This window comes from Sorghum bicolor, chromosome 10 (genome assembly GCF_000003195.3).
Source record: "Sorghum bicolor cultivar BTx623 chromosome 10, Sorghum_bicolor_NCBIv3, whole genome shotgun sequence".
Classification (NCBI taxonomy): domain Eukaryota; kingdom Viridiplantae; phylum Streptophyta; class Magnoliopsida; order Poales; family Poaceae; genus Sorghum; species Sorghum bicolor.
This window is the reverse complement of record NC_012879.2, coordinates 2991398-3009637: the sequence shown is the minus strand read 5'-3', so window position 1 is coordinate 3009637 and position 18240 is coordinate 2991398. Positions and strand designations below refer to the sequence as shown.

The 18240-nt window shown below is 44.4% G+C and overlaps 3 protein-coding genes across 6 annotated transcripts; 2 read left to right on the top strand and 1 right to left on the bottom strand.

Annotated features, from left to right (window-relative positions):
* Positions 869–3170, bottom strand: LOC8071308 (GDSL esterase/lipase APG). The gene is made up of 4 exons (XM_002436428.2): positions 2630–3170; positions 2345–2475; positions 1805–2038; positions 869–1672 (listed from the first exon to the last, which is right to left on the bottom strand). Exons 1-4 carry the CDS (start codon positions 2892–2894, stop codon positions 1220–1222), a joined length of 1083 nt encoding a protein of 360 aa, XP_002436473.1. The 5' UTR covers positions 2895–3170; the 3' UTR covers positions 869–1219.
* LOC110430991 (RNA-binding protein 1-like) lies at positions 9499–13122 on the top strand. 3 transcript variants are annotated; one of them, XR_002448434.1, is made up of 7 exons: positions 9500–9667; positions 10404–10513; positions 10596–10950; positions 11036–11097; positions 12116–12161; positions 12346–12427; positions 12727–13122. XR_002448434.1 is itself a non-coding variant. In XM_021449350.1 (6 exons), the coding sequence occupies exons 1-6, from the start codon at positions 9574–9576 to the stop codon at positions 12831–12833; spliced, it is 810 nt and encodes a 269-aa protein (XP_021305025.1). In that variant the 5' UTR covers positions 9503–9573; the 3' UTR covers positions 12834–13118. The 3 variants fall into 3 exon arrangements, 1 of the variants encoding a protein (XP_021305025.1); XR_002448433.1 differs by lacking the exon at positions 12727–13122 and having other exon boundaries at positions 9499–9667; positions 12116–12229; XM_021449350.1 differs by lacking the exon at positions 12116–12161 and having other exon boundaries at positions 9503–9667; positions 12727–13118.
* Positions 14084–17825, top strand: LOC110430990 (mitogen-activated protein kinase kinase 2-like). Of its 2 annotated transcripts, XR_002448432.1 has the most exons (10): positions 14084–14655; positions 14756–14840; positions 15745–15879; positions 16027–16251; positions 16354–16533; positions 16631–16836; positions 17057–17102; positions 17198–17286; positions 17360–17436; positions 17532–17825. XR_002448432.1 is itself a non-coding variant. In XM_021449349.1 (9 exons), exons 1-9 carry the CDS (start codon positions 14588–14590, stop codon positions 17373–17375), a joined length of 1050 nt encoding a protein of 349 aa, XP_021305024.1. In that variant the 5' UTR covers positions 14084–14587; the 3' UTR covers positions 17376–17825. The 2 variants fall into 2 exon arrangements, 1 of the variants encoding a protein (XP_021305024.1); XM_021449349.1 differs by having other exon boundaries at positions 17360–17825.

Sequence of the window (18240 nt, the reverse complement as noted above, 5' to 3'; positions counted from 1 at the left end):
AGGTTGTTTGGGCTGGTTGTAGAATAGGCTATCTTGGACTAAATGTTGGGGATTTTTATGGGTTCGAAGACTTATTTATAGAAAATATGGGCTGCACTCGGGGCTATAACCCCCTAGCCAGGCCTGGATCCGCCCCTGAATACTCGATGAACACTGTGACTAGCTCCTTTAGCCATCTAATATTATAAAAATAATGCCATGATTTGTCGTCGAAGGATTGGGTGGCACAGCAGAGGAGCAAGGATGCTGCTCTGTGCTCTTTCATGTCTCTATGTTCGCTTCGACTAATAGTGTTTTTGAGTGAGAAAATACTATTTTTCTCTCATAACAAATCAGTACTAGCATCAACATCAAATCAAATTTTAGGCGAACAAAGCCTATGTTCATGTGTTAGCTTCGACACATTGGATCTGCTTTTCCTTTTATTTATTTATAGAAAAAATTAAATATTTTTGCTTCTAATTTTGCACTTAAGATGTCAACCAAATAGCTGAAGCGTTGATTGTAAATATGCATCTATCTATCGATTTTACTTTATTACTATAGTGCATATGAACGTGGGGCGCACACACATTTTTATCATAAAAACAAATAATTTATAATAATCTCCATATTTACCCTTTATCTATCTACATAGTACATCCATGATCCATCTGTCTGTCTAATCTAATGTTAAGAAGCGAAGTGTTTCTTATAATCATTTTTATTATTTATAAAATACCCTCAGTTTGGATCCGTCCGGCCACATCCTTTTTTATTTTCTTTTCATTTTATATTTCTTTTTTTTTTGTTTTTACCCTACAGGTTTGTCAGAGTTTCAAACTTCAGGGAATCAGGGTAGCGCAGATGTATCCTGAGCAATGCATGATGAGATAAAATCTGCCTCTTCTCTTGTGTCTACACAAACATCGAACTTAAATTTGACAATAATAGGAGTTCACTCATGTGCCTTATAAGTACTTCCGAAAACATTAATTAAAAGAAAAACAAGAAAAAAGTAACAATTTTACAGATATATGTTTAGAGCCCGATCCAGTAGGCACCTAACGACTTTTGTGTATTTCGATCGATTTGAAGCAAACCAAAAACCAACCACAACGACGACGTTATTTCCTTTCATTTCAGGATGCTCAGCCTCAGCTCGTCGTGGTAGGTCAGACGCTGGCTGGCCCCACAAGCAGTCTCCGTCTCTCCGATCGATCCAGCGTGCGTGGTTTAATTATGTGACGAGGATGAGACCCTCGGTGATGAGCGAGTCGGCGATGACCTGGTTGGCCGCCTCGGACGGGTGGACGGCGTCCCAGAAGACGTAGGACGTGGCGTTGGGGCACGTCCCGACCGACTTGGGGTTGCAGAGGAGCACCGTGGTCTCGACGGTGCCCGTCCCGCAGCATCCCCGCCTGGCCTCCGTGAACCCCTGCGACCGCGGGTCGGTGGCCAGGTCGTAGAGCGGCGTGTAGATGTCGAACACGGCGATCTTCAGGTCCGGGTACCGCCGCGACAGCGCGTCCACGGTGGCGTTCATCTTCCGGTTGAAGCTCTGCGAGTCCGCGTTCAGCCTCGACACGCACCCGTTGCTGCCGTGCCCGAACAGCGTGATCGCCGCCGGCAGGCACCCCAGCGGCGGCAGCGACGTCACGCCGATCCGCCGTGCTCCCATGCCGTACAGTTGCTGCATAGATATATATATATATATATAGATATATATACACGGTCAGTTCAGGAGAGGTGGATCTGAGGAGGATCGTCGGAGGAGGAGCAGGTTGCATCGGCGACGACGAGGTACGTCTAGATAGTTGCTCACCGAGACGGTGTTGTGGAAGATGCGGACGAGGCGGTCGGAGAACTGGTCGGCGGTCTGCGTCTTGTAGAGGAACGGGTTGATGTAGTAGTTCTGCACGAAGTCGCTGGCGCCGGCGCTGATGATGTAGAGCGCGCCGGTGATGATGGAGTGGGCCTGCCCGGCGCCGGCCACCGCCGCCAGCTTCGACTGGTACTCCTTGAAGTACTCCAGCTGCTGGGACAGCGGGATCGCGTGCTGCGTACATGTTTGTCCAAGACTCCAAGTCGTTACAGATCATGTACACCCACATTTATGCAAGATCAGCTAAGCTAATCAAAATCATCAAGTACTGCCAGCAGTGGCACCACAAAAGATGTACTCCACTACTCCTACATAACAACGAGATGGCGATAGATATATCTGCAAGATTTAATTTGTGATGATCCATGGTTCCATGATTTGAGAGGCTGTTGGAGCATGCAAAGAGTGCTCTATTTCTTGATCTCCTTGTGTGCCAAGATTTTGACTTGGAGAGGTCACTGATGATGATATGATACTTACATACATAAGTGCCGTGTGGTCGTAGTACCCAGACCCCGCGGACGCGAAGTTGGCACCGATCAGGAGGTTCTGCCCTGACGCCTGTGGGCTGAGGTACGCCGCAGGGTAGGTAGTGAACCCCAACGTGTCAGCTGCAACAAACCATCATGCACCACACACACACACAAGAAGTTGTGACTTGCATTCATCAGGAAAAAAAAAGAGAGAGAGGGAAATAAAGCTTGTATGTACTGTATTTATGTAATAACAGATCGAACACAGAGCTATCTAGGGTGCACGACCTACCAGTGATGTCGGTTGCGAGCTTGCCGTTGCAGAACCTCCCGGTGGCGACGTGGTTGGCGAAGTCCCTGCCGTAGGGAGGGAAGTTGGCCTTGAGGATGGTGTGGAGGTAGTCGTTGTTCCCGACGTCCACCGTCGAGTCGCCGAACGTCAGCACCGCCGGCACCAGCGGCTGCGCCTCGCCGCCGCGGGGAACTCCCGCCAGGAAGAAGATCGCCAGGACCAGCGACGACATCCACCTCCCCTGCTGCGCCTGCAGAGCCATCATCTGATCTGAGCTCCGAGACGACGACGACAAGTGCTCTCAGCTCTGCTCTGAATCTGAAACACTCCGACCACACGCAACGCAAAAGTGTAATGAAACCGGCCGTGTCTTGTGTGAGCTTTATATAAGTGACGACCAAGCTGTGCTGACAGGCACCCCGGGGAGGTTCTGGCCTTAATCAGCAGGGCCCAGCTGTCTGTCACTCAGAGTCAGTGCACACTCTCTCCTTTCAGAACCAGAACACTGATGAGGTGAGCAGGGCACGCACAGTGCCGCGTGCGGCATGATGACGCCGTGTCGAAACGGGGACCTGCGCATGGCGAACCGCCGAGCAGCGAGTCCATGCTGCCCTGCCCTGCACTGCATCCCCGCCATCGATTCGATTTCGATTCTCGTTCTCCCATCTGCAATGGCGACTATTTATTAGGGTGATAGAGAAACACAGCGGTGGTTGAGACGACGACGGCACGACGCTGCTGCTGGGGCTGACGCTGTGATCGACGAACTGGCGACGCAGGCACGCGGCGCTCGCTCCGGTCCAGCGCCAGAAATGTTCAGAAACAGGATGAGGAGCACCAACAGCTACCAGGCAACCACTGGACGAGTTATTGCACATGTTGTATGTAGGGTACACGGGCATGCATGGATTCTGCAGATGAGGATGTAGCTCGGAAATGTCAGGCAGGAGCACCCCGGCGGGCGGTGGTCCTGTGGTGAAGAAGAAACAAGTGCAGAGGGTCGGAGCTAACTACTGAAATGGAGAATGGATTTGCAGATCCTCCTAAGTACAGGGTGCCAGCTTGGAAGGCTTTATCGCCATTGAGAATCTGAAAGAAATGCCACAATGCTATAGGCTACCCCAGCCCAGTGACTTCCTTCAATGCATGCCAGCGATCAGACATATAATTATCTCTTGAGACCATGATCATATAACAAGAAGATGTCAGATTGAATGCACCATGTGTTACCACTATTATGGATGCGTCAACCATCAATCCAGTGACCAAATTATTGTGGCAAGTTTCTAGTAGTAGTTCAGGTACCGAGAATCTGTTGTGTTTCCAAATGGTGAATGCAGTGGCCCTGTCTGTACAGTGCATACTATTACTATTCTAAGATGCATCATGCATGGATGCACCAAAAGCTTTCCTAGAAACAGCTAACAACATGGCGCGTTTTCCTCGAAGCTAAAAGATGAGCCTCTACGGTTATACCTAACAAGGAGCATGCTGATTTTGACATATACCTGTATTTTTGTAGATGTCATGGCTTTAAATGGCTGCCCTTCTGTCCAATATGATACTAGCTGGCACTATATGTGCTCATCACATTACTTCTGAAGTTCTCTGGGCGATAGGACGCCAAGAGTTTATCAGATGTACTGTAACTAACATCAAAGTACTACGTACGGAGATATCAACGACTTGCGTTGGTTCATCCGTACCATCTGTATCAAATAAAATCCATGGATGTACCAACAATGGGCTTTAAGTTGTGCTCTAACCTATTATATAGAGAAGAAAAGCTCAAAACTTCTGTGTAAAATTTGGCAAACTGGTATAAACATGACAAGAAAAGCTAGTGAGGACTGTGGACAACAAGATCAGATCAAATTTATACATATAAATGTTTCGTTTCACTTAATTTTCAATATTAAAAACTCTGCCCATGTTGATTCTTGCTTGTTCCTGTCACGTCATTTAAAACATGTAACTTAGGCCTTGTTTAGTTCAATCCGAAAACCAAAAAGTTTTCAAGATTCCCCGCCACATCAAATCTTGTGTAACATGCATGAAGCATTAAATATAGACAAAAATAAAAACTATTTACACAGTTTGCCTGTAAAACACGAGACAAATCTTTTGACCCTAATTAGTCTATAATTGGATAATATTTGCCACAAACAAACGAAAGTACTACAGTAGCCAAATCTAAAAAAATTTCACATCTAACAAGACCTTAGTTTAATGATCAATGAACGACAGGAGTTAACGGTGACAGCTGAAGAAGTTTTGGAAACCAACTTCGGCTGATATAAATGAAATAAACAGAACACAACCAAGGTAGAATTGAGTGAGCAAGGGCATTTTTGGTTGAAAACCTGGAGGACTCACGTGACACGTGGCAAAAAAAGTGTGGCAAAAAGTGTTGCCAATAAATTTGAGTAAGGGTCTCTTTGGTTGAAGGCATGGGCTATTTGCATGACAAAAAAGTGTTGCATGAGAGTTACGTACAGTTGATGACTTTACCTAGCCAGACAATTTGGACAAATGTATGTTTGGTTGGAGGACTATACCTAAGAATGCTAACAAAAGAAAAAAAATCAATTTTTAATCTCTACATGTAATTGGTGAACACTATTTTGATGTTCTTACCATAGTAAATGAGATAGATTATGCTATCCACATTTAGTAAAATTATTAAATACCTTTTATGAGGAAAAGATTCTAATAATCAATATTTAACTAGTGTGCACACTGGGGTCACTAGGTAGATCTGAATTTGACTTAAGACAGTGGTCAGATTGATTTAGATATGAAAATGACAAGCAGGAAGTATATCAATAAATGCAAGAGCTGTAACGTAAATTTATCTTCGAACTCCATTGTTTGAATAGATCTTGAAAGGTACGTCATATCTAAAACATAATCAATATCAAAATGCAATAATGCATCAGTTTCTGCTGTTTCGTAAAGAAAAACAGGGTCTGGTCATATAACTGAATTTTCCATGATGGTCTTTGACTAAAGAAATAATTTCACTTGCATCCCATCATGGTTTATCCAATATCCATCATGATGTGATAGGTTTGATCCCCATCCACGCTGAGATGCAGGGGTGATGACATCAACGAAATAAGAATATAGTAAATTGAATACCATATAAACCACAAGAGCTGGCAGATATTCAGAGTTCAGAACTAATACATGCAAAATGCTAAGGTAACAAGCAAGACAGGTTTAAGCACACAGAGAGGTAACAGAGTCAATTGTTCAAATCATCCCACGTGGAACAACAAAATGAAAAGGGACATACAAGACAATGTTTAATTAGCAGAAAAAAACAGTTGGGTGTCACATCAGCGTATTCATATTTCTACAACAAGACAACCTTCTTAATTTCTTTTAAAACAATGCAATACAGTTCAGTGCATTGAACAGAAAATAAGAGAAAAACAGGAAAGACCATTCATTATAGACTGAGTTATGAAGCAGTTGTGCAGGTTTCATCATAATTGACATTTATTCATAAGAAGACGAGTTACATTCTTACAGGACCCATTAACTCTTAAATACAAAGGGCAGGACATTTGTGCAAACAGCGAAAGTGCAGCTACCACCATATGAAATACACAAGAATGGAGACATCCTTTCCTTATAAAACAATGAGTCAACAAGAAGAGCATTCAACTGCCATAATCATCATTTAAATGCTTTGAATTGTACTTTGAGGTGCAAGGTTACTTACTTACCTGAGCATATAAGGTTCAGTAAACTCGGAAAGCCTACAGAAACTATAAGCTTGTTTCCTCATCCGGTTACTTCAAATTATGCACTCATAAGAGAAAATTTGGAGTATCCTGTATGCATATTTTCCATAATGAAGATTAAACACAAAGGGTGTTTCACTGGGTAGCTTTCCAATCCTGGCTACTGGGATCTGAAAACTACAGGAATCAACAGAGAGCATTCCACTGTTTTAATAATATCAGCATTCTGAGCATAGATATTACCAATTAGGATCTGAAATGAAACAACAACTCATCTATCGGCAATTAAATTCTGTGATTCTGACTGCAGGATATGATAATTTTGACAGCTACTAATGAAACAAAGCATCTGATGCTATATCTATAACTAAAGTAGAAGTGAGCAAATCCTTCACTGTCAATATGATCATCATCCAAAAAAGGCACGCACGATCAGAAAATGGTCCAACATATGCAACCTGTCAAACAAACCAATGGCCACGTTTCGCACATGCTTTACGGCAGGTTCAGGCGTTCAGCCGCTGGCCCGCTGCGACCTCCTCTCATGCTGCGCCCATGGCAAGAACGGCATCGCCATGAGACCAGACACCTCCCAAGGCTTCCCACCACCTTCCTCCTGTGCACCAGAGTCACCGTCGCCACCGTTCGTCGTCCCACCATTGGAACTGAACTTCGCACCATCAAGCTCAGACGCGCGCAGCATGACCTCCCCGTCCTCCCAAGCGCTCGCCTTGGGGCCACCGTGGCCCACCACCGCCGCCGACGGCTTACCCGCCCCGTCCTCACTCTCCACTTCACCCTCCGACGAATCCGGCGGCTTGGGCTTGGACAAGGCGACGCCTCGCCCGCAGCCCGGCGGGTACCTCCTGACGGCCGAGGCGCGGCGAACGGTCACCGCCGTCATTCCACTCCCCACGCCGCGGTCGGGGGCCTCGGCCCCGAAGGAGGCAGTTGCTGGGAGGGTTCGTCTTGCCGGTGGTAGGGCGGTATTGGTGCCCCCGCGCGCGGAGGGGTTCGCGAGTGTGGGTTTAGTTTTGGTGGTGGCGGCGGCGGTGGTTGGAAGCCGGTGGTACGGCGGAGGCCCCGCCGCAACATTGTGGGGGCGGCCGCATCCCGGCGGGAAGCGGCGGACGGCGGAGGCGGAGGCCCGGCGGTTGCTGGCGAGCATCACGAGGGTGAGTGTGGAGCGGCCGTCAGGCGTGCAGCGTGCGTGCCGTGGCGAAGATTGCAGGAGAAGGATTTCATTGGGCTCCGCCAGTTGTCTTGTTCCTATTTTTTTCCCCATGTCTTGTTCCTATTTTTTTCCGCAACTTCTCAAATTCAAAGTACGTACATCTTCAGAAGGCGATATTTCTGCCGAATCTCATGCTATAAGCACATTCAGTTTCTATATTAATAAAAGCTAATAAAAGTATTGTTTCCATTCAGAATTACGTTCACTTTATATTTAGCTAAGTTCAACTTTTTTTAAAAAAAACTTTCATGACGATTTTTTTTAAAAGGATATACATTATACCATCTACGACTTCACATAAGTGCACTCTCAAGAGATTGCACGGTGAGTTGATGAAACTAATTGGGTGTTATACATGTTGGTATGCTCACAATACCTAGCATCTCCGGTTCTCCCCTCTATATTCCCCAAGGCCTACTTTGAGATTTGAACCTCGTTTGTTCGTTTGTTTTATAAATTGTACTTTTTCTATTATTCAACAGTGTTTTTTTTCCTAATAAATCAGCGAACAGTACTTTTAATCACGACTTTTCAAATAAGCGAATAGACTTGGTTTGCGACTTTGCGTCGAGGAAATGATGGTCGTGCACTACAAACAATGACTATATAAGGCGATGATAATGACTTTCAAGAGGTAGCTGAATGCCAGGACGCAGTGGTCATGGCCACGGCCATATCCCTATGCCTATGTGCTGTGGTAAACGGTAGTACAAGTAATCTAGCATTGACATAAAACTGAGAATATAGCCAACAACAAGGTTAATTTATTCACTTGAACTTATCAGCCGTACCATTTTAGTAAAATATTAGTGTTTTTCTCTCAAAAACAAATCAGCATCACCATCAGTCATTTTTTCAGTCAGCCGAACAAGGTTAAATGAGAGAGCAAATTTGGCATAATTGCCAAGCTGCGGACGGCTTGGCAAAAGCCCGATCATGCGCGTCTTCCCGGTCCCCCGCGCGATCCGGACTTTTCTTCGCGCCATATATGCTCCATCGTTCGCGACAAGAACCCCCCGGCCCTCCACACGCCGCCGTCCGCAGCCGATCGAAGTCGCGAGGGACTCCATCGCGAGCACCGGCCCTCCACGACCGCCGTCCGCTACCGATCGCGACTGACTCCATCGCGCAGAAACTCCCTTCCCCACGCGCCACCGTCCACTAGGAAGCACTCGATGCTGCAGCAGCGAAGCACTCGATGCCTTCCTAGGGGCAGCAGCTATGAGGAGCAGCAAGGCAGGAAATGGCGGCGACCTGATTGGCGATAGAACTGACCGCGCGCCACATGGAAAAAAATTCGCATCCGGATCCACTTTGGGTAAATACCAAGTCAATTATGCAAAACCCTGGGAGATAACCTATTTTTACACTTTGCATTTTGTTTTGGAAGTTTACAAACAACAACAAATGCCAAGTTTATGCAAAACTCTTGGAGATGCTCTTAGCACCGCTATAGTAACATTCACTATAACTTTCTAGCATATTTTTGGAGGCTCCACTAAATTCCTTAGCTCTATATTTACAAATTAGATAAAACTGAAGTGGAAAATAAGTTAGAAAAAAGGAAATATGAGATTTTTTTATTTTAAAAGTGGAATCTGCAACACAATGCAGTACAAGAATATTTATTTATTTATTTATTTATTCAGTAGCAATGAATCTAAGCCGAGAACATATAGTACTAACTACTAGACTAGACTCTGATCAACTGAATTATTAGCTAATATAAGTACTACCAAAAATAGGCAGCGTCACAGCCTCACAGGCTTATGTTTTGGACTCTTGGCCCAAACACGCTGCGTGGATGAGACCAAAGTATAACATCCAGGCCTGCTCGATTGGAGGCCCAGCCGAATTTCTACGTCCAAAACAGGTCCGGAGTCCGGACTGCGTCTACGTTTCGCCCAGTCTTTTTTCTACTCCACTTCACCCCGCCTGCTCTCTCCTCGCTCTCGGCGATGGATGGGCGACCGCCGCCGCCGTACTACGCCAGGTCTTCCGCGCTTCCCGAGGGCTACGCCAGGCCTTTCGCCGGTGAAGAACACCCATCAGGTGCGCCCTCCCCTTCTCTTCCCGTCCTGATGATGCGCGGAACCGAGCAGCCAAACCCTAACCACCCTAAGCTATTTGTCTGTTTGTATGTATTCGGATCTGATCTAATTACAAGTGCGTATACATGTTTACGTATTGTTATGCTTACTCGCTTCGATTTTATTTTTACAAAAAACAAACAAACATCGGGTGTGTATACCCATGCCCTTTACTGGGTCCGCCCTGAAACTTCGTAGAACGAACTCAATTCAACTGTAGCCAGTGCCCAGAGTCTATGATGTACAATCGCAAAAGTACTGTGTAAGACCCATTTTTCCTCATTTTTTTTAGTGTAAGACTTTTTTCAATGATGGACATTAATATGTTAGCCGCTGGAGACTTTGTTTCTAGAGGTATTTGACATGATGACCGAGTGAGTGGGTGAGTGAGTGACATTGGATATGTGATTGCTATATCAAGCTACTAAGTAACTTTTATGAGTGTTAAGTTTTGAGTAAATTATTAATTTAGTTATCTGTAAGACTACTTTTCAGGCAATGCTATACACTGTGAATATGAATATATAGTACTCTGATATAATTCCATGCCTTAATGAGACATTATTCATGTTTTTTGTTTATCTTTATCTTTTTTTTTTGTTCTTAAGTTTTGCAATGATGTTTGTTCTTGGATTAAAACTGATTGGCATGTTTTTTTGTTTTCACTGGCTAACTTCTTAACTCCATTTGATTGGCAGATTCCCGAGTTGGTTATCCTAATTATCTTGCACCTGAGGGCTCTGTAGCATCGTACTATACTTCAAGACCTTCTGTTCTACCGGGTGGACCAGATGTTCTTAGAAATGATGTAATACAACTCAAACTTTTGGAGGATTCAGAGAAAGTAATAACCACCTTTATTTGACAAATGACTTAATTTTGATCTACAGGTAATGTTGCAACCAAGTGGATATGGTTATGATGGTCCGGTAGGAGTGATGAATCCTGCTTTGGTTGGCCTGACTGGACTACCTGTTGGAGCTATGCCGCGAGGGTCTAGTGCTTTGGAAGACCCATCTTTGGCTGGGCTGAGTGTACGTGCTCCAGCCAGGGCACTGGGACCTAGTCCTTTGAAAGAAGAACCAGATGTAGTAGGGAGAAGTTCTTCTCTAGTCCCAGGTGCTAGTATTCCAGATGTTGAGCGCCACAGCACACTTCAAAACTTTGATGGGCCCTCAGAAGATGAATCCAACATTCTTTTTGTTGATTGTCTTCCTACTGATTGCACAAGGAGAGAAGTAGCTCGTATCCTTCCCGCTTAGTATTGTTGTGCATCATATTTCCTCATCTTTGTAAGTTCCATTTTGCAAGCCTTGACTTTTACTGGAAGATTTGTTCCGTGTTTTTCCTGGCTTCAAGGACATCAGAGTAGTGCACAAGGAACCCAGACGTGTAAGTGCTGGCCTTTTCAATGCATCATCTCTTCTCACTTGGAAAAACTGTTTAGTTCTTCTTTGCTAGAATGCTGCTTGCCCATTCTCTTGCAAATCTAAGCATTTGCATCAAATTCATGTTTTTGAACTTGCCTTATGTTAAAGATATGGTTTATATAGTGCTCATTTTGAAAGCAAAAGAGCCACGTTTGTTAGATTAAGAGGGGCGCACAGATTATGAAGACAAAAACAAGAAACTGCACAATCCACAAGGGGTCCTCAGATACAGATCTGAGTTTCTTAGCACCCATTTCTACCCCCTTGACTTGGCAAATGAGTTCTGTCACAACCTTTTCCATTTGTTGAAAGATTAGAGATCCTTGAATTGCTCTCTTTCCATATTATGCAGATGGTTGTCCTTATTACTTCATGGCCACTTGACATAGATCCATTTTGTCATATCCATCAAATTTAGAGTGTTTCTACTTTCCAGTAGGGGGGCATTCTTAGAGAGTTGATTTCGTGCTTCATGGCCACTGAACATACATCCATGACATTTGTGAGTCCACCAAATTGGGGATATTTCCTTTCGGTGTGGTTGTTTTCTAGGAAGGGTGCTTGCATCTAGAGTTCTAGACTGCTATTGCATTCCAGACATCTAGGAGCAATGCAATTAAGCACATATGATAAGCTGTGGCCAAGTATTGTATGCATGATGGGGCATTTTTTTTGGCCCTGCCCTGGCAATATCTTTCCTTGGGCTACTAAGTACTAACCAAGCAAAGAACATGCATTGGGGGGGTTCCAAGATTCATATGGTCTTCATGAAATCTGTGGTGGTTTTTTTATGGCATTGAGATCACTCACCTTGTACTAAGTGAATGCTTATACACTGGAATCAGTATTCTTTCCCTACATGGAAACAAAACAAATTTTTAATGAACATATATGGAATAGGAAATTACTAGTGCCATATATTTATTTTATGTAAAACCCCTGTCAAGTTTGCTACTCTAATGTATTTCTTTCTAGGTCAGTTCTTCAAGTTCTTAGGTGATGACGTTAATATCTGCTGCTCTTTGTGTAATCACTAAATCACAGAGCCCTTATTCCCAATAAGTTATTTCATACCAAATTCTTTTGGACGAAAGGTCTACTTTGTTTTTTAAGTAGTAACAGATTAGTGGTGGTGAATTTTCTGGTGCCATCTTTTAGTGTTATTTTTGAGTCAACTTTATGCATGTTGTTTTCGTGCTGCTGCTTGCAGAGTGGTGACAAGGCTTATGTTCTGTGCTTTGTGGAGTTTGAGAATGCAAAATGTGCAGGCTGTCCTATGAGAGAGTTACAAGGTTCCAATTCTACTTCCTTTGGGTTTTGGTTTGTTCATGTTTTCATTCTGCATATTCTTGTAGTGGAGTGGAGGCATATCCTTTATTTGCACAATATAGTTTAAATAAATTATGAGCTTTCAGGTGTATAGGAAACACTCATGCAGTTGTCTCCATGTAATCCTTTGAGATACTTGCTATGCATGGATATTCTTTCCAGCAGTCTAGAGACACAGTAACCCTACCTCTTTTAGCATGTCAAGTTTCAGATAAGTTTTCTGAGACTGAACTTCCACCTGATTGATCATTTTATTTTGCAGGATACTGCTTTGATGACCGGAAGCCTGACAGCCCTCGTCTTAAGATCCAATTCGCAAGGTTCCCTTTCGCTTTGCCTGCCGCCCAGGATCATCATAAGAAACGCTAGCAGTGTAGCCTGTGCAATGGGCACCGTAGATGGTCTATGATCAGCCTGTATGTAAAACTGTTTTAGTGAGCAGTTAAAACTGTCAGGAATCTCGTGTGACACCAACACATGGAATGATAGGAATGTGCCTTCTTTTTCCATCATGGACTTTTTTTTTCTTTACCCATCTACCATCAAATATGCTGGCGATAATGGTTAGCTGGTGGTGGGCACTGTACATGACGGCAGGTAAATGCCAAAACCTTCAAGTATTCTGAGAAATGAGGATGACACCTTGTCGTGGAACGCCGATTTGATCCCACTACCGCCACCAAGGTCCAGAGCTGTCACTCTTGGCAAGTGAGCAAGTTGCTATCCAAGTCTTCGGCATCCGGCACAAAAAGCCTTCGCCAGATGTCACGGTCAGTCAGCTCCTCATCCGTGCGAATCTGAAGGCGGCGTGCGGACGACGGAGAGGTCAACGGCGACCCCAGGTCGGCGACGAGGACCTGCTTGTCCGGCGCATCCCCCCGCCGTCGCCGTCGCTCTGGACCGGAAGCTCGCCGGAGTCTTGTGGAAAATCTCGCCGTAATTTCCAGGCTACCCGTATCCGTCGCCAAGTGCCACCGTGTTTCCCGTGGCTATTCACTATTCAGCAGTCTCCGGTGGCTCGGTGACGTTTTGCTTGTGAGGTCACTCCGGCCCGGCCATCCATGTTGCAGCTCCGGTTGCTGCTGGTAACCATGGTTACTTTTACTTGCAGTTGCTGCCACCCATGTCTGAGTTTATCCATCCACAGTTCAAGGGGCATTCCGATTTTGGCGCTTGCTGAAATGATAGGAGAGGGATGGCACCATACCACTTGCACAGCTTGATGTTAGAGAATTAGAAAAACTTGTTGCCAATCATTGGTGTGCATGGGCTCTGTAGATACGGCGGCGGCGGCGCTCTGGGCCGCCCAATCCGGGGCGCCGGAGATTGGAGATTGGAATGGTGCAGCCCTGTCATTGGCACGAAAGCTATCTGCTGCCCTCCATGCCAGGGCACACTGACGCTTCCAGGATCTACACAAAGGTAGAGGTGTACCATCAGGCCTTCAGTCTTGCAAAAGTAGACAAGTAGTCAAGCCATTTTCTTAGGAGTCAGGACAGGCGCTGCTCTCATCTACTGTATTAATGATTAATGTTGCTTTCCCTGAAAAGATTAGCACAGAGGACACAAAAACTCCATCTATTAATTTTGTTCGGCTTATTTAGGGATCCATTTAGTTCGCAGTATTTCTCAAAACTAAAGCTCTTGAAAATAACAGCTTATAGAGAGCCGAGAAGGAGCTCAGGGTCCCACAATCCCAGGTCAATGTTCACCTTGTACTCGTACAAATGTACAATCCTTGTCCTTCTCGTTGGGCTCATCAATTTTCACCAAAAACCTTGTCTGGATTTCATTTCACTCCTTTTGTGCACAAGGTTTTCAATGGCATTGACTCGATAACACACGTGCCGGACACCAATTATGTCGTGCTTTCAGATTTGATAATAACGCAGGAGGAAAAGTAAGCACAACAAGTTCAGAAAAGCAGAGCCTCAAAAAGGAGAGGAGAGGAAGTAAGCGCTGTGCCAGAACAGAAGGTGCCAACCACTTCAGATTTCCGAAGGAGACCACCAGCTCCATTTCTGCACAACCAGCGCGTCTACTCCCCTCTCCTTTCCCCCGCGCATCTGCTCCGTTCTCCGGCGAGGAATCCGGCGCCGGCGCCGCCTCCGGACAGACTTCCGATGGCGACGCCACGGAAGCCAATCAAGCTTACGCTGCCGTCCCAAGAGACCACCATCGGCAAATTCTTGTGGGCTTCTTTCACCTTTCAGCTTCCCACTCGCTTTCTTTCTCGGCTCTTTTCTTGTTCTGCTGATTAATCACCCGGCGTTCGTTTGGATTCCGGCCAGGACGCATAGCGGGACGTTCAAGGACGGGGATCTGCGCGTCAACAAGGACGGCCTCCGCATCGTCTCGCAGAGCGAGGGAGGCGAGGTAAGCCGCCCGCTCCCAGCCACCCAGGACTAAAAATCGCGTCTTGGCGTCGTACGTCTGGAAATCGTAGGACCGGGATAGCTAAAATTGGCTCTTGTATTCGTTTCTCTTGAGAGCGCTGGGATATGAATGATTGCTTCGTCAGGTCAGGTAGAGATAGATGTTCTGGATTCACATTTTTTTTAAGACGTCACCGCCTCACCGTAGGGGTGAGAGCCCCACCTGAATTCATTTCCATTGATTCCGGCAAGCCGGTGCATGGGGGTCAATGACCCGAGGTCTTACATGCTTGTAACATACATAAGTGTTAATAAGCTCTGTTTTGTTCGTGGAATTGGAGGGCGTTGCTAAGTGATAATTTCGTCGCATTTTTTTTTCATATTTCTTCATGGTGATGTAAAGCGGTTAACAAACATGTAGATATTTTGGGCAAAGTTCTGCACTACTAGCCTTTTCACTTCACGAAAGTTCCGTAATAGCATGTCCGCATATGCTGTCGTTTCTGCCCCCTATAATTATCTAATCAAGATACTGATCTGGGGGATATGTATCCTTGTGGCATTTTTAAGACTTCTTCAGTTTGATGACTGGGCCGCCATCCATTGGTACTCTAATTAAGATACTAGTTTATGGAAAATGATATGTAGCTTTGTGGATCTTGACAACGTTTCCGATTTGATGAGTGAGACACAAATAAGGCACTAGCAATAAATATCTGTGCGTGCTGTGGCCTACTGGAACTGTAGATGTATCTGTTACATGAATTTGTTCTGAATGAGACACAAATAGTGGAAAAAAATGTTGCCTCATACGGTTGTTGGCGTTTTACTTTTTATTTACCTATTAAAAATTTCTGATACTGTTCCCACATTTTTTTCCTGACTTGCTAAAAAATGTTCTTCAGGCTCCTCCTATAGAGCCACTGGATAGTCAACTGAGCTTAGATGATCTAGACGTTATAAAAGTGATCGGGAAAGGTAACAGCGGAAATGTGCAATTGGTCCGCCACAAATTTACTGGCCAGTTTTTTGCTCTGAAGGTAGTTCTGACACATTCGTTCTTTCATGCTGCTTATTTATGGTTCTGTACAGTTTTAGAATGATCTCTGTATTGTATCTACTTTGTGTACCCTTCCTAACTATTGTAAAGGGTCTTCGCCTTCATCGGTCTGCCACTGTGTTTGCAGGTTATTCAACTAAATATTGATGAGAGTATACGCAAACAGATTGCCAAGGAGTTGAAAATAAACTTATCAACACAGTGCCAATATGTTGTTGTGTTCTATCAGTGCTTTTATGTCAATGGCGCCATTTCAATTGTTTTGGAGTACATGGATGGTGGTTCTCTTGCCGATTTCCTAAAGACTGTTAAAACCATTCCAGAGGACCACCTTGCTGCAATTTGTAAGCAGGCCAGTGACATGTGGCAGAAGCTAGCCATATTTTCTTTGCTACTAAAATGATACCTTAGCATCACATGAACCTTCCATTAAAACTATAACTTTCTTGTGCAGGTATTAAAAGGACTGATACACTTGCATCATGAGAGGCACATTATACACAGAGATCTGAAACCATCAAATATATTGATAAATCATAGGGGTGAAGTAAAAATATCGGACTTCGGTGTAAGTGCCATTATTTCTAGTTCCTCTGGACGAGATACATTTACCGGCACATACAACTACATGGCGGTGAGTGCATATTTTGGGTTCATAAATGCCTCTTCCAGTTTGGCATGAAATAGTTTTTCACTTTATTGGTTCTGATGAACTGAAGCAAAATTGACAGCCTGAAAGAATCAGTGGCAAGAAGCATGGCTACATGAGTGATATCTGGAGTTTGGGGCTAGTGATTCTGGAATGTGCAACAGGAATTTTTCCATTTCCTCCTCGTGAAAGCTTTTACGAACTTCTTGAAGCTGTTGTTGAACATCCACCACCATCTGCACCGTCAGAAGAGTTTTCTCCGCAATTCTGCTCGTTCATTTCTTCATGGTACTGATACTGCTCCATTTACAATCTTATTTATAAGAAATGAAATTACATGAGACATGTTAGCGATTTGTTTTCCTTTAAAAACATAAACCTATCTTAAAAACACCATAATAGAGGGTCCTGCATTTTGACTTCATGGTTTTATTGCTCAAGTCAAATTTCATGTGATCTGTCGGGAGGATACTATGCCTGATGTATACATTTTCATTGTGATTTTCAGTATCCAGAAGGATGCTAATGATAGAAAATCAGCACAAGTCTTATTAGTAAGTAAAAACCACCCTCACACCTACCATGTTATTCTAAGGCAACGCCTGCAAAACTAGGCTATTTATCTTACCCTTTCCTGCCTTTGATGCAGGATCATCCGTTCCTCAGCATGTACGATGACCTGCATGTTGATCTTGCTTCCTACTTTACTACTGCTGGATCTCCACTCGCCACCTTCAAGTAATAACAATCTGCTTACTGTTTCTCGGTATCCATTTATGCATAGAAGTGACACAATTGTATATGTTTACAGTTCCAGGCAACTCTGAAACTGAAAGGGCTCGATGGCAAATGGCAGGCAGTTTCTCATCTGCTGAAAGGACTGGACTGGTAAACCCTTTGGTAGTTTATCTGTGTAGAGCTGTAGTAGCTTACTGACATGAATGTTTCGAGTTTTCCCATTTTTTCCTCACTTTTTGGACCAGGCTTGGGGCGTGTAATGAGATGCAATGATCTTGTGTGTGACAAGTGTGTGACAAGTTTGTGATTGGCGCGTGGCATCATAATACACACATGCATGATATATACATGTATAGCATTCTAGGATCAATGAGCACTGAAGTTTTGCCTGTCTGTATATCAGCAGCACCTTTGGCTCTTGTTTGTTACACAATGTATTGCCTTCCTCATGTACTACAATGGCCACCTTAATTAAAACCCTGTATTGGATCGACCATTTTCTCATTTGGAGCATGAGATAAATCCAAATGATCTTTCTATCCTGTTCTTTATAATTCCCTGGTCGTTCTACATGTGAACCAGGGGCTAAAAAACCGTGCAAAGAAAAACTTATCCCGTTGCCTGCTGCTCTTTTGGGTCGATGTTTGCTTGTTTCCACCTGCGGATTGTTTTTCCAGTTCGTTAAAGTCCTCAATTCGTCCAAGGGATTCTCTTGCAGAGTAACAATATCTTGTAGTCGAAATACTTGGAGATCCCACTGGGAGGTAACAGGCCAGCAGAGCCCATGTATATGCCAGGTGAGATTTGTCTATCTATGATTATAGTTGAAGGCAACCGATATAACAAAAGCATCTATTGTACATAACCTTGATATCTCTTGTATAGTCCCATGCAAATGTAGATTTCACGTGTGTTCAAGAACAACAAAGAATTGACTAACTTACCGACACAAAT